This window comes from Mauremys mutica, chromosome 2 (assembly GCF_020497125.1).
Source record: "Mauremys mutica isolate MM-2020 ecotype Southern chromosome 2, ASM2049712v1, whole genome shotgun sequence".
Taxonomy (NCBI): domain Eukaryota; kingdom Metazoa; phylum Chordata; order Testudines; family Geoemydidae; genus Mauremys; species Mauremys mutica.
The window spans coordinates 210,473,600-210,486,354 of record NC_059073.1 but is presented as its reverse complement, the minus strand read 5'-3'; the positions used below and the strand labels follow the sequence as shown (position 1 = coordinate 210,486,354).

Here is a 12,755-nt window from a genome sequence, read left to right as displayed (position 1 = left end):
AGCCTTATAAGAATATTTGCTATCCAGGGATCAGTCCTACAACTCCACATGCTGTTCTCAGGCTTTCTGCAGAATTAGCATTACAAAAAGTACTATGGTGATTAAACTCAGATCATGACTGCCAGTGCCTTGCCTCTTCTTCACACACTTATCACCTATTTCTCTCTATCCTTTAGGAAAGAGTGAGGAATCCAATGAATCAGAAAGGTGCTTTGGCAATGTATGCACCCTCTCTTGAGAGAAAGGGAAGGAAACAGTTCAAGTATTGCCAACTCTGCAATACTAGTAGAAAATATCCTGTGTACTGAATAGAGTAAAATCAACATTCAATGATCTACTATACTTCAGCTGAAAAGGGGGGATTAGGTTGTTTCCTGATCAACTGCATATGACAATGGCAGGTGTAGCCATATAGTGCTCTCTCTTACACACTTAGACCTTTCATTAACAGTTGTTAACCACCTATGATGAGCTGCTCAAGATCACAGAACATGGGCTTAACAAGCCTATAAAGGGTTGCTCATGGATGTTCAATATAGCCCTATTGAGAGAAGATGGTTCCTGTATTACAGAGAGTATTTACTCAGTGACCCTATGCTGGGTAGACTTGGGAAGATGAGATTTTGAGGCATTTCTGAGTAGTGCTTTATGGTTATCACTTTGAAACACATGACTACTTAAACCTTACCGATATAAGGATTACTTAGAATGATCTGAGTCAAGAACTGTATTAATCATAAATGCTTTCTAACACACAAGTGACAATAAGGAGCCTTCAGTCATAGCTCTACTCTTACAAGGCAGTCATGGCTGCTCCCTATGCAGTGCTATTAGACAAGGTGTCATGGATGAATTAAAATTTCATCTATAGTATCTCTTTCCAAGTTAAGTTACACCTCTTTCCTCCCTCTGGTTTGTCTTACATAACTTGGAATCTCTCACTGTCTGTCTGTCCTGGTTTTTTCTTCTTCGATTTCCTTAGCAGAGATACCTCCCTTTACCTCTCTGGTCTCCAAAGAGTATGACTATGCTGAGGATGCTTACCTTGGAAGAAAGAAAAAATTACTTAACTGTAATTGTAGTTTCCTAAAAACAGTGTGCTCAGATCTTCACCAAGTATCTTCACTGTAACTCGGATCCACTGTCTATGTCAGGGATCGGCAACCTTTGAGAAGTGGTTTGCCAAGTCTTCAGTAATTTAAGGTTTCGCATGACAAAATAAATTTTACATTTACTGGGGCCCCTGACAGAACCCCAGACTGGCAGTGGGCTGAGCTGGGCCAGCGGCTGGGACCTCGGCTGGCAGGGAACCCCAGACCGGCAGCGGGCTGAGCAGCTCAATGCGCTGCCGGTCTGGGGTTCCGTCTACCACCCACGCTACCGGTCTGGGGTTCCATCCGCTGGCCCAGCTCAGCCGCTGCAGGCCGGGGTTCTGTCCATCCATGCCGGAAGCAGGATGAGCGGGGCCGGCAGCCGGGACCCCAGACAGGCAGCGCTGGGGGTTCCATCCGCTGGCTCCTGCCAGATGGGGTCCTGGCTGCTGGCCCTGCTTAGCCCGCTGCCAGCGTGGGGTTCCGTCCATTCAGGCTGGCAGTGGGCTGAACGGGGCAAAGACCCTGGCTGGCACGGGTCTGGCAGCCCGCCGCTGGTCTGGGGTTCTGTCTGCCGGCTCCTGCCAGCCGGGGTCCTGGCCCTGCTCAGCCAGGGTTCTGTTCACCCAGGCTGGCAGCGGGCTGAGTGGGGCCGGTGGCCGGGACCCCTGCTGGTAAGGGGCCAACGACAGGAATTCCCAGACTGGCGGCGGGCTGAGCGGCTCAGCCAGCTGATGGTCTAGAGTTCCAGACGCTGGCTCCTTCCAGCCGGGGTCCTGGCCACCGGCCCCACTCAGCCCGCTGCTGGCTTGGGTTTCCGTTCACCCAGGCCGGCAGCAAGATGAGCACGGCTGGCGGCCTGGACCCCAGACTGGTAGCGCGCTGAGCCCACTGCCGGTCTGGAGTTCCTTCCACTGGCCCCCGCTCAGCCCGCTGCCGGCCCGGGGTTCCTTCCATTCAGGCCAGCAGCGGGCTGAGTGGGGCCGGCGGCCAGAACCTTACGCTGGCAGCTGGCTGAGCGGGGCCGGCGGACGGAACCCCAGACTGGCGGCGGGCTGAGCGGCTCAGCCAGCTGATGGTCTGGAGTTCCGGCCGCCGGCTCCTGCCAGCTGGGGTCCCGGTCATCGGGTCTGTTCAGCCCGCTGCCGACCTAGGATTCCATTCACCCAGGCAGGCAGGGGCTGAGCGGGGCCGGTGGCCGGGACCCCAGCTGGCAGCAGCGTGCCAGTAAAAATTGGCTCATGTGGGGTAGGTTGCTGAACCCTGATCTATGTATCTGTCACACACCAAAGCCAGTTAAGATGGCCACTCACCTGCATCCCCCTCCAAAACTAGTTACAGTGTAAAGAAATAAACAGAGAAAATGCCAGCCAGTGCCTAGAAAGAATTTCTCTAGACAGCCACATCAAATCTGGTGCAATCATCAAAACAGACCAACACCAGAACCTCACTCACCCTCATGCTTATCAGTGCAATATCTGTGATCAGTATGCCCCAATATTATGGCCCAACCTAATCTGCATCATGGCTCCCTAGCTGAATAACACAGTAGGACAGCTGTTAGCTCACCTCTCCACACCCCCTGTCACTAGATCGAGGGACAGCTAATCTGAAGGTGGAATTGCCATTCTTTTTCCTTCTCACCCACTGCTGCCTGTGCACAAGTGTTCAGTGCTTTTCAACCAGATGTGTAGCAAGTAAGTTGCGTGATTGCTCTTTCTTTTTAAAGCATATCCCATCACTATGCATGTTTTTATGTTATGGAGCATTAGAGAAGAGGTTTGCAGGATTGATGAGCGGCAGAGGTCTCACACACAATTAGAATTGAAAAAAGGTTAGTGGTATGCAAACAAAGAAAGGGATAGCACATGGATGGTTCTAAAACATGTTTTCCCTTATGCTTGACATTCTAAATAATTTTTGCACCAGTTATGTGATTGCTCTATCCAGGCTTTCATTAAGGGTTGCTAACCACCTATGATGAGCTGCTCAAAACTACAGAAGAGGAGGTTATTTACTGTAACTGGAGCTTTCTTTGAGATGTGTGGACCCTACTTCGATTCCAAACGTGGGTGTGCATGTGTGCCCTTTGCCGGAGCCGGCACAGTTTTTGTAGTGGTATTCATTGAACCCAAACACAAGCTTCATCTACAAGCTTGCACCCGAGGCTATAAGAGGTCATGCGGGTTGCTGCTGCTCCAATATCCCTCTAACCGGTAAGCAAAGTAGTTCATAGCAGAGGCGATGGAGGGTGGGTATTGGAAGGCAAATAGGCCCGACATCTCAAGTTGGAGAAGGTAGTCCAGGAGGATAGGAATGGATAGGATAGTGGGTGATGTTGTCAGCGTGCCCAGGCGGTGAAACACTTCCATTTTGCCTGATAGCAGGCCCTGGTGGGCGGCCTCCTGCTGTGCTTGAGGATGTCATGCACTGGGGTGGAGCATGCTCTGCTTGCTTGCGAGCTCCATCCAAATACCAGGCCGTGGGATGGAGTGGGCTCAGGTTGGGATGTCAGAGTTGGCCCTGCGCCTGTGTGAGGAGATCTGGGTGAGGGCAGAGGTGGATCCAGGGATGAGCAGAGATGTAGAGGAGGTCCATGAACCAATATTGGTGAGGACAGAATGAACGTTGCTTGATCCCATCCCGTCGGGGGGAGGGATAGCTCAGTGGTTTGAGCATTGGCCTGCTAAACCCAGGGTTGTGACTTCAATCCTTGAGGGGGCCACTTAGGGATCTGGGGCAAAAATCAGTACTTGGTCCTGCTAGTGAAGGTAGGGGGCTGGACTCGATGACCTTTCAAGGTCCCTTCCAGTTCTAGGAGATTGGTATATCTCCTATTATTTATTTATTTATTTAATCTTGCACAGGAGGGGAATGGGCAGAAAGGCATAGTGGACTTTGTTGGTCCAGGGCAGGAGAAAGTCATAGCCCTGTGAGTCCATTTTAAATGCTGCTCTGGAACAAAAGAGGGGGAGTTTTTGTTTCTTGTTGGTTGTGAACAGGTCCCGACGCCAGGGGCCCCAGCAGTAGAATTCTGAGCGTAGTGTGGGATCATGTAGTTCCCACTTGTGGTTAGCATAGAAGGACCTGCTGAGCATGTACGTGAGGGAGTTGCTGGCGTCTGGAAGGTACATGGCCTGAATCGTGACATCGTATCTGATACATCAGTTGGATGGCCTCCACACATGGGGGGGCAACCTGGCACTGCCTTGCTTGTTGATATATAACATTGCCACCATGCTGTTGGATAGCAGTCGAATGTGACATGATCGTATGAAGGGAAGGCCCTGGGCCGTGTGAGCATCCAGGTGGGTGCCCCAATCCGTATCGGGACGTGTCCATAGTTAGAGTGGTGCAGGAGGCGGGAGGTGTAACAGGGTGCCTATCAGTACCGTGGACAGGTCAGTCTACCAGGTGAGGGAGGCCAGGACGAAACGGGAGAGGGACAGATTTGCAAGCGGTCTGTCTGCGGTTTGTAGATCGATTTGATCCATAGTTGAAGGCAGCGCATATACAGGTGGGCAAGGGGCATTACAGAGGTACAGGCTGCCATGTGGCCAAGGAAGGAAAGGCATTCACAGATGCAGGTGTGTGGTGTAAAGTGATGAGAGAAGTAAAGATGGTAAACCGATCTGCCAGGAGGAAAGCCTGACCCACGAGAGTGTCCAGGCATGCCCCAATAAATGTGATCCATTGGGTAGGAACAAAGATGGACTTCTCCTCATTGACACAAATGCCCAGATTGGTGAGGATATCATAAAGAGTCTGGATTGCTCAGAGGAGGTGGTTGCGTGAAGTTGCCAGTAGGAGCCAGTCACCTAGGTAGGGAAACACGGAATGGCAGAGAGAGGCATAGCATGTGGGCTGTGACAATGGTGAAGACTTTTGTGACTACATGTGGATTGGGGACGATACCGAAGGGGAGGACATGGAACTGATAGTGGGGGTGACCAACCGTAAAGCGGACAAACTTCCAATGAGCCGAGTGAATATCAATGTGGAAATATGCATCTTTCACATTGAGAGCCATGAACCAGGCTCTGTGGAAGACAGAAAGGATAATGAGGGGAAGCATGACCATCCGGAACTTGAATTTGCATACAAACCTGTTGAGCATGGGGCGGCAGCCGCCTCCATTCTTCAGAATAAGGAAATATGGGGAGTAAAAGCTGCAGCCCTGGTAATGGAGGGGGACACACTCTATGGTGCCTTTCTGGAGAAGGGCATCTACTTTCTCTCGGAAAAGATCTCCACAACCAGTGTGGGGCGGGCAATGGGGGGAGGGTGAATGTGAGGAATTCTATAGAGTACCCCTGGTGAATGATGTCCAGTACCCAGTGGTCTGTGGTGAGCTTGCCCCAATTGTGGGCAAAGAGGGCAAGATGTGGGGATAGGGAGACATTTACAAGTCTTGGTGAGAGTGTCAAAATTGTTGCTTAGACTGACATCGCAGGAGGGTTGAGGGAGCGGAGGTTGTAGTAGCAGAGTATCACCACTCTGCCGCTTAGGAGTAGGGTGTATACCAGTGCATGCCAGCCCAATTGTGCTGGTTGCAGCATGGCCCCGTGGATGTGGAGGGCAGTGCAAGAGGGTTCCTGGTTTCATTTGTCCTGGTCTTCCTCCACTGGGAGGCCAAGAGCTGCTGCTGAAGCAGGTTGTGGTATTGTTTATGGTCATCCAGTGGGAAGAGGGAAGGCGGAATTAGTGCCTCGTCCAGTGACAATGAGGCTACAGTGGGGACTGGCAGTACTGATGGTACTGGCTGTACTGTAGCATCATCTGGTTCATCGTCAACCGAGAAAGGCCTGGTGTGTGGCCGGGTTGGTAAGAGGCTACCAGTGTTAGTCCACAGTCCTGGTAGCGGTCCCAAGAAGGCCAGTGAGGCCAAGTGTACAGGTTGTCAGGCATCGGCGGACAACAGGGATAGTGGAGCCCTGGGTCGGAAGTAAGGTCATACACCAGTAGATAGGATGGTCGGCGCCTGGGATATGGGCTGTGAGATTGGCCAGGTGAGAATGAGGGAATCCAGCTCTGAAAAGTCTTTTGCGTTGGAGGATGGGTCTAATGGGGGCGGAGCCGCTGGTGCAAGATGGGTGGAAGATATGCATCGTGCCGGGAAAAGAAGGAAGGGTTCATCCACCAGAGAAGGGAGCTCTGTGGTGGCTGGGGGACCAGACAGCAGTGGGGGAACCTCGGAATGTATGGGAGCCACAGCTCCACAGTAGGCATCAGTGGTTCCAGGTGTGCAGGGAACCATGCGTGGTGGCCTGGAGGGGCCCGGCATCATCAATGGTGCCAGAAGTGATAAGGGTGCAGGACCAGTGACCGGAGCCGGAGGTGACATCAGCGGATCACATCGGTACTTCAACTTATGCTCCGTCTGGGGTTTCTCAGGAGCTGGAGCAGTCGGATTGATGCATGACTTCCCACCCGACTTGGCATAGCTCAGGAAGGCAACACTGTGTTTAGGGACAGTCCCTGTTGGGGAGCCAACCTTATGCCCATATCTGTGTTTCTTATGCTCACAGTGGGCTTCTGCGGCTGCGGCGGTACCCCTAGGTTTGGCGCCTTGGAGGAAGATGGAGGGGCACTCACTAGTGGTGATGGGAGGCATTCCAGCAGATCTGCTGGTCTGGATTTGACTGCACATGTGGGCGCATAGGCTCCTCCATTAGAAACCTATGGAGTCGAAGTTCTCTCACTTCTCTCATTCTGAGCAGGAATGAGCGGCAGATGGAGCAGCAGGTGATGATGTTAGCTTTGCTGAGGCAGTAGAGGCACCGTTGGTGCTTGTCACTCACAGAGAAGGAATGCAGGCATGAAGCACAGTTTTTGAAGCCAGCTTGCCGGGGCATAATCCCCGGAGGGGGGGATCTCCCTGATGGGGGAAGGGTCCAGTGAGGATCAACTAGGAATCTAAACTATAAACATCCGTATACAACTATATATACTGGAAAAAGAGACAAGCATCTCTTTTAGCAAGGCTAGGAACACTGAGGAACAGGGATTCTGACTCTGGCCGTGCGGTGATAAGAGAGAACTGGAGCGGTGTCAACCCTCACGGCCTCTGATAGCCTCAGATGCGAGCATACGGATGACCCACGATGTGCAGGTCAACGCAAACTACTACAAAAATTGCGCATCCATGTTTGGAATCCATATAGGGACCATCACTTGAAGAATGTGGGCCTGAGAAGCCTATGAAGGGCATATGGATGTTCAGTATAGCCCCATTGACAGAAAAGAGACTACTTACTCAGTGACCCTGCTGGGAGGGAGATGAGATTTTGAGGCATTTCTGAATAGTGCTTTATGGTTAGTACTTTGAAAACTAATACTAGATGTGTAATGCATTATGGTAGAAATGGCAAATTTTGATAGCCTACCCCTAATCTTTGATACCTATGCTAGTTTCTCCTGAGCATGTTGCTACACTAGTCCAACCAAGCCCTCTACACAATCTCAGGACTCAGAGAAGGTATGAATCCTGTAAGATCACATATATCCAATTGATATGGGATGATATCCCTTTCCTCTTTGTCCGCAAAGAGAGACACTTGAGTTCTAGCTACCTCTTAAACGCTATCTGTGGCTACATTTAAACTGAGAAATCTAAATCAGCAGTCTCATAGTCTATTTCCTTTATCTCTCCTTTATTAATTTGTCTGTCAAACATAAAGGAGGTGGCTGTTGTATTGAATGGGGGACTTTGTGCTCGTGGTTACCAGGGGCGGCTCTAGGTATTTTGCTGCCCCAAGCACAGCAGGCAGGCTGCCTTCGGCGGCTTGCCTGCGGGAGGTCCGCCGAAGCCACGGGACCAGCGGACTCTCCGCAGGCATGCCGCCTAAGGCAACCTGCATGCCGCCCTCACGGCGACCAGCAGAGCGCCCCCTGCGGCTTGCCTCTCCAGGCATGCACTTGGCATGCTGGTGCCTGGAGCCACCTCTGGTGGTTACTCTGTGACACTCTCTCCTTGTTAGTCTCACTGCTCACTACCATCTGCTTAGTGTAAACTTGAACAAGGAAAGAGCAGAAGTACTACAATGAAAACCATACATACTGGTATTGTTTATCATAGTTTCCTTTTTTCTCTTCTTTTACTTCACTCACACCTCTCCTAAGGGACTGCTTCTCGGGTGATGAGTTTTTTCCTAATATATTTCTATATTTGTTTCTGGAAGATTGAATCAGGTAGGTTTAGCTTTATGTTCTGGCTTTGACAGCTATTTGTCTCCTTGCTTTCTGACACCTGAAGCCAAAATGCTTAATGTAAGAACTTGACAATAAATAGAACATTGGAGGCACATTGTGATGGCTTGACCTGCACTTTCCTAAATTCCTCTCTGTATACTCTTTCTGTACTCTTCCCCAACATAGAAACTCCACTTCTGTCTAATGCATTTATTTCTTTGTGTATCAGGAATAAGATATGCAGTGAAAATGGTATTTTTCAAAATTTAGTTTTGAGTATTACAATAAGTATATGCATAGCCTTAGAAGTACAAGAATTCACTGTAAATTTTTTCTTTACAAATGTCCATAGGTATAATTCTTAATTGTACATAATTTTAATTCTGCTATATAGCCTGAACATCTTTCTGATTAGCTGAATCAAAAATCAGTCCTGCCTTTTTTTAAATTGCAAAATGGACTTATGAGTTTGGTTCAAATCAGTTTTATGTTACAACATATTGACAATAGATTTAAATAAAAAGACGTAATTGCTTTTCATTACTGTATCAGTAATATTGTTATGTTGAAAACAATTATTTTTTTAGGATTTTGGAAGCTGCAAGATGTTCCCACCTGACAGATGCAGGTTTTACACTTTTAGCACGGGTAAGGATTATTTTAAAAATGTACAGTTTACCTAATTTTCACTGCTCCTGTACATATCTGAATTTATCCAGTCATGCTGGGAATGATGAGAAGAAAGTAGAGTAGAAGGGAGGCCCCTTAGAGGAGGTGGCCAGGAAAGAACCAAAATAATTGATTTTATTTCTGGAACGTATTTACAAATAACTGGAGCTTGGAATATTTTTTACAGTGGCTTTCTCCCTTCTCCACCCCTGCTCTTTTTATTTTTTTCTAAAAATGCATTTAAATTTAATCACATGTATTTTTTCATATATAGAACAATAATTTTAAAGCCTATAACTGTAATGCAAGCAGGCTTCCTACGTAGAGAAAGTCTCCTTATAGCAGATTGTTCTGTGTATCAGTTATTGCTGCAAAATATATCTAGATAATATTTTCAGTTAAGCCTTAACTCATGCCTAGTGACTTCAGTGAGACTTCTATAGCGCATATAGTTAGAACTTATTGTGTTGATTAAGGGACTGGCTAGAACTGAATATTTAAAGGAAAAAGGTTTCTGTTTTAATGGATCTAATTTTTGTTTCACTCTTTTATAAAATTGTGTAAGGTTTATTTTAAATAAAATGAAGCACAAAAATGTTTTTATTTAAATAGGAGTTGTGTAACAAACATTTGATGTGTACAAGAGCTATTTTAGTTCCATGGGTATAGGGGGCAGTTGGCAGGGTATTCTCTAGACCTTTGGAACATGGTTCCTTATCAGGGCTGTAACATCCCGAATTTGTTAGCATGTGCAGCAAGATGCACCTTTTCCCCTGGCTTGTGAGGAGATGAGTGTTTGGTAGGGCTGGATAATAGTGCTGTGTGAACTATATGGGGAGGTCAGTTAGTTCTTCTTCTATTTATATTGTCTCTGGGTTATTTGATTTTATTGCAGTAATTTTGGGGCCTAAGTATTTCTTTCCCACATTGTGGCTTGTTCCATACAAGTACTCAGACAACACTGCTGCTATGTTCTGCCTTAACAAGCATGGAAGTACCAGGTCAGACCTCTTTTGCCAAGAAACAATGAACCTCTGGTCTTTTTGCAGCAAGAACAAAATTATGCTCAAAATATCTCACCTTCCCGGGTGTCAGAAGTGTCTAATGTACCATTTCAGGAGATTGTTCAGAAGAGATTACGAATGGTCCCCAGAGACCTGACATAGCAAAGTCCATTTTTCAGATGTGGGGAATGCCAGAAATGGACGTGGTTATTACCTGAGAGCACAGGAAATGTCACCAGTTCTGTTTCAGGATGAGTGTCGGTTCAGGGTCCATATCAGATGCCTTTCTACTATCCGGAAAGGGGAAACTTTTTAATGCTTTCCTCCCACCACCCGCAAGTCCCTGGGGTGCTGAAAGTGGTGGGAAAACTCAGGCAAGATCATGCTGTTTAATTTTGATAGCAACAGCCTGGCCTTGACAGCATTGGTTTTCAGACCTGTTGAACCTTTCAGTTCGAGATCCAGGGATGGCCAGGCCAACCTGAGCCTGAGAAGGAGCCAGATTTTACCAATGTACATTGCCAAAGAGCCACAGTACTATGTCAGCAGCCCCCCATCAGCTCCTGCTCCCAGCGCCTCCCACCAGTGATGAACTGCCAAAATCTTAACAACCGGTTCCCTATAAAAAGTTCTGATTTAAGGGGGGGGGAAGCAGGGGAGGGGCCGGGGCGGGGGGGGGGGGGAGAGACATACTTGTGGTCTCCCCTTTACCTTGCCGGCAGCTCAAAGCATCAGGACGACTCAGGAGCTCAGCTGAGCTGCCCAGCTGCTGGGCACGCTGCAGCACTGCTGGGAGTGGTGGGGGACATCCTTGTGGGGGCCGGGGCAAATTGCCCCACTTCCTCCCCTCCCACAGCCCTGGAGCTCGCACCCCCCACCATTACCTTGCCGGCAGCCCAGAGCTCAGCTGAGCTGCCCAGCTGCTGGACATGCTGCGGCTCTGCGGGGTGGGGGAAGCAGGGGAGAGCCCGGGGGAGACATCCTCGTGGGGCCGGGGGCCCCTGCAGGGCCCGGCCCCAGGGCAAATTGCCCCACTTGCTCCCCCCCTGCCCCAGGTGGCCCCAGAGCCTCACAGCCCCCCCCTTACCTTGGCAGCCGCTCAAAGCAGCAGGACAAAGCTGGAGCTCAGCTGAGCTGCCCAGCTGGCAGCGGCTGGCCATGCTGCGGCTCTGTGGGGGGAGCAGGGAATCCTGGGAGCTCAGGTGGGGGACAGGACGGTCCCGCGGGCCACATACGGCCCGTGCACCAGAGTTGTTCTCCTACCTGCCTGGCTCTTTAACAGCCGGTTCTCCACCAGCGTCTAATTTTAGCAACTGGTTCTAGCGAACCGGTGCGAACCGGCTGCAGCTCACCATTGCCTCCCACCCACTGACAGAGTCAGGGGTTGAGTAGTGAGCACCCCCCGGCACATTGGAAAGTTGGCGCTGTAGCTCCAGCCCCGGAGTTGGTGCATATTAACTTCTGAAGAGCTGCATGTGGCTCCAGAGCCACAGGTTGGCCACCCCTGCCATAATCCTTCCTCGGGTCCCAGACATAGTTTCCCAGAACCAGGGCCGAATTGCATTCCAGCCCTTTTAACCTTCACCTGATTGGTTATGTTCAGTGGTTAACTACTCACGAGTCTACTTGTTCTATTGCAATGTGAAACATTCTTTTGAATAGCAGAAAGCCTCCACTAGGTACACTTCATAAAATGGAAGATGTTCTCTGTGTGGTCCCAGCAGAAAGATACCTTTCATTTATGGGTTCCCATTCAGTTTATTCATCATTACCTGCGTCACCTAAAGGAAAAATGTCTTTCTGTCAGTGCCCTGAGGGTTAATCTGGCTGCTATCTTAGCCCTTTCTTCTATAGGGTAGTGGTATGCTGTTATCTTCAACCCTATGACTATAAAGTTCTTGAAAGGTTTGAGTAGGCTTTTCCCACGTATTTGAGACTCAACTCCATCCTGGAATCTAAATTTATTTCTCTCCGTTTTAATGGGACCTCCTTTGAACCTATTGCTACGTGCTCATTGTTTCACCTCTTGATGAATGTAGCATGCCAGGTAGCTATTACTTTGGCCAGGACCACGTCAGACTTTGACGGCTGACCTTCCTTAGGTGGTATTTTACAAGGACAAAGTTGGTTTGCATCCACACCCTAAATTTCTCTCGGAAGTGCTTTTGGATTTTCATATTCATCAGAGTATACTTACCAACTTTTTCCCTCCAAACCTCACTAACGCAAAGTTGAGGAAAAGCTCCATACTTTAGATGTTTGCAGAGCTGTGGCTTCCTGCCTGGACAGGACTAAAGATTTTAGGACACTGCAGTTATTAGCCTCCTTTGTTGATAGGGGAGCCTGTTACATCACAGAAGATCTCTTTCTGGATCTCCTCCCTCCCACATCTGTGTTATGATATTGCCAATGTTCCATGATCTCGAAGTGTTTTAGCACGCTCTGCAAGAGCTCAAGCAGCTTTGGCTTCTTTCCTGGGTCATGTTCCCATCAGTGACATTTGCAAGATTGTCTCCTGGTCATCTGCTCATATGTTCGTTGCTCATTATGCTCTCTCCCAGGCCTCTAGGTACAATGCTAAGTTTAGGAGAGCGGTGCTGCAGTCCTTGTTTTAAGTAGACTCTGATACTCTCTTCCATCAGACTCCTATGGGCCACTTAAAGTGAAATAGACATGTGCAATCACGCAAAGAAGAAACACGGTTCCGTACTTGTTCAGTAACTATTGTTCTTTGAGAACTATTCTTCCCGTGTTCGTTCCACGACCTTCCCTCCTTCCCTTCTACATCGGAGGCACAGCA

At 49.0% G+C, this 12,755-nt stretch overlaps 1 protein-coding gene across 5 annotated transcripts in view; it reads left to right on the top strand.

Annotated features, from left to right (window-relative positions):
* FBXL2 (F-box and leucine rich repeat protein 2) overlaps positions 1-12,755 on the top strand; it is a 140,723-nt gene that overhangs the window by 87,905 nt on the left and 40,063 nt on the right. For all 5 annotated transcript variants that reach the window (XM_045005243.1, XM_045005241.1, XM_045005242.1 and 2 more), the window contains one exon: positions 8,870-8,930. In XM_045005243.1, the coding sequence (XP_044861178.1) occupies positions 8,870-8,930 (61 nt within the window). The remainder of the gene's footprint in view (positions 1-8,869; positions 8,931-12,755) is intronic.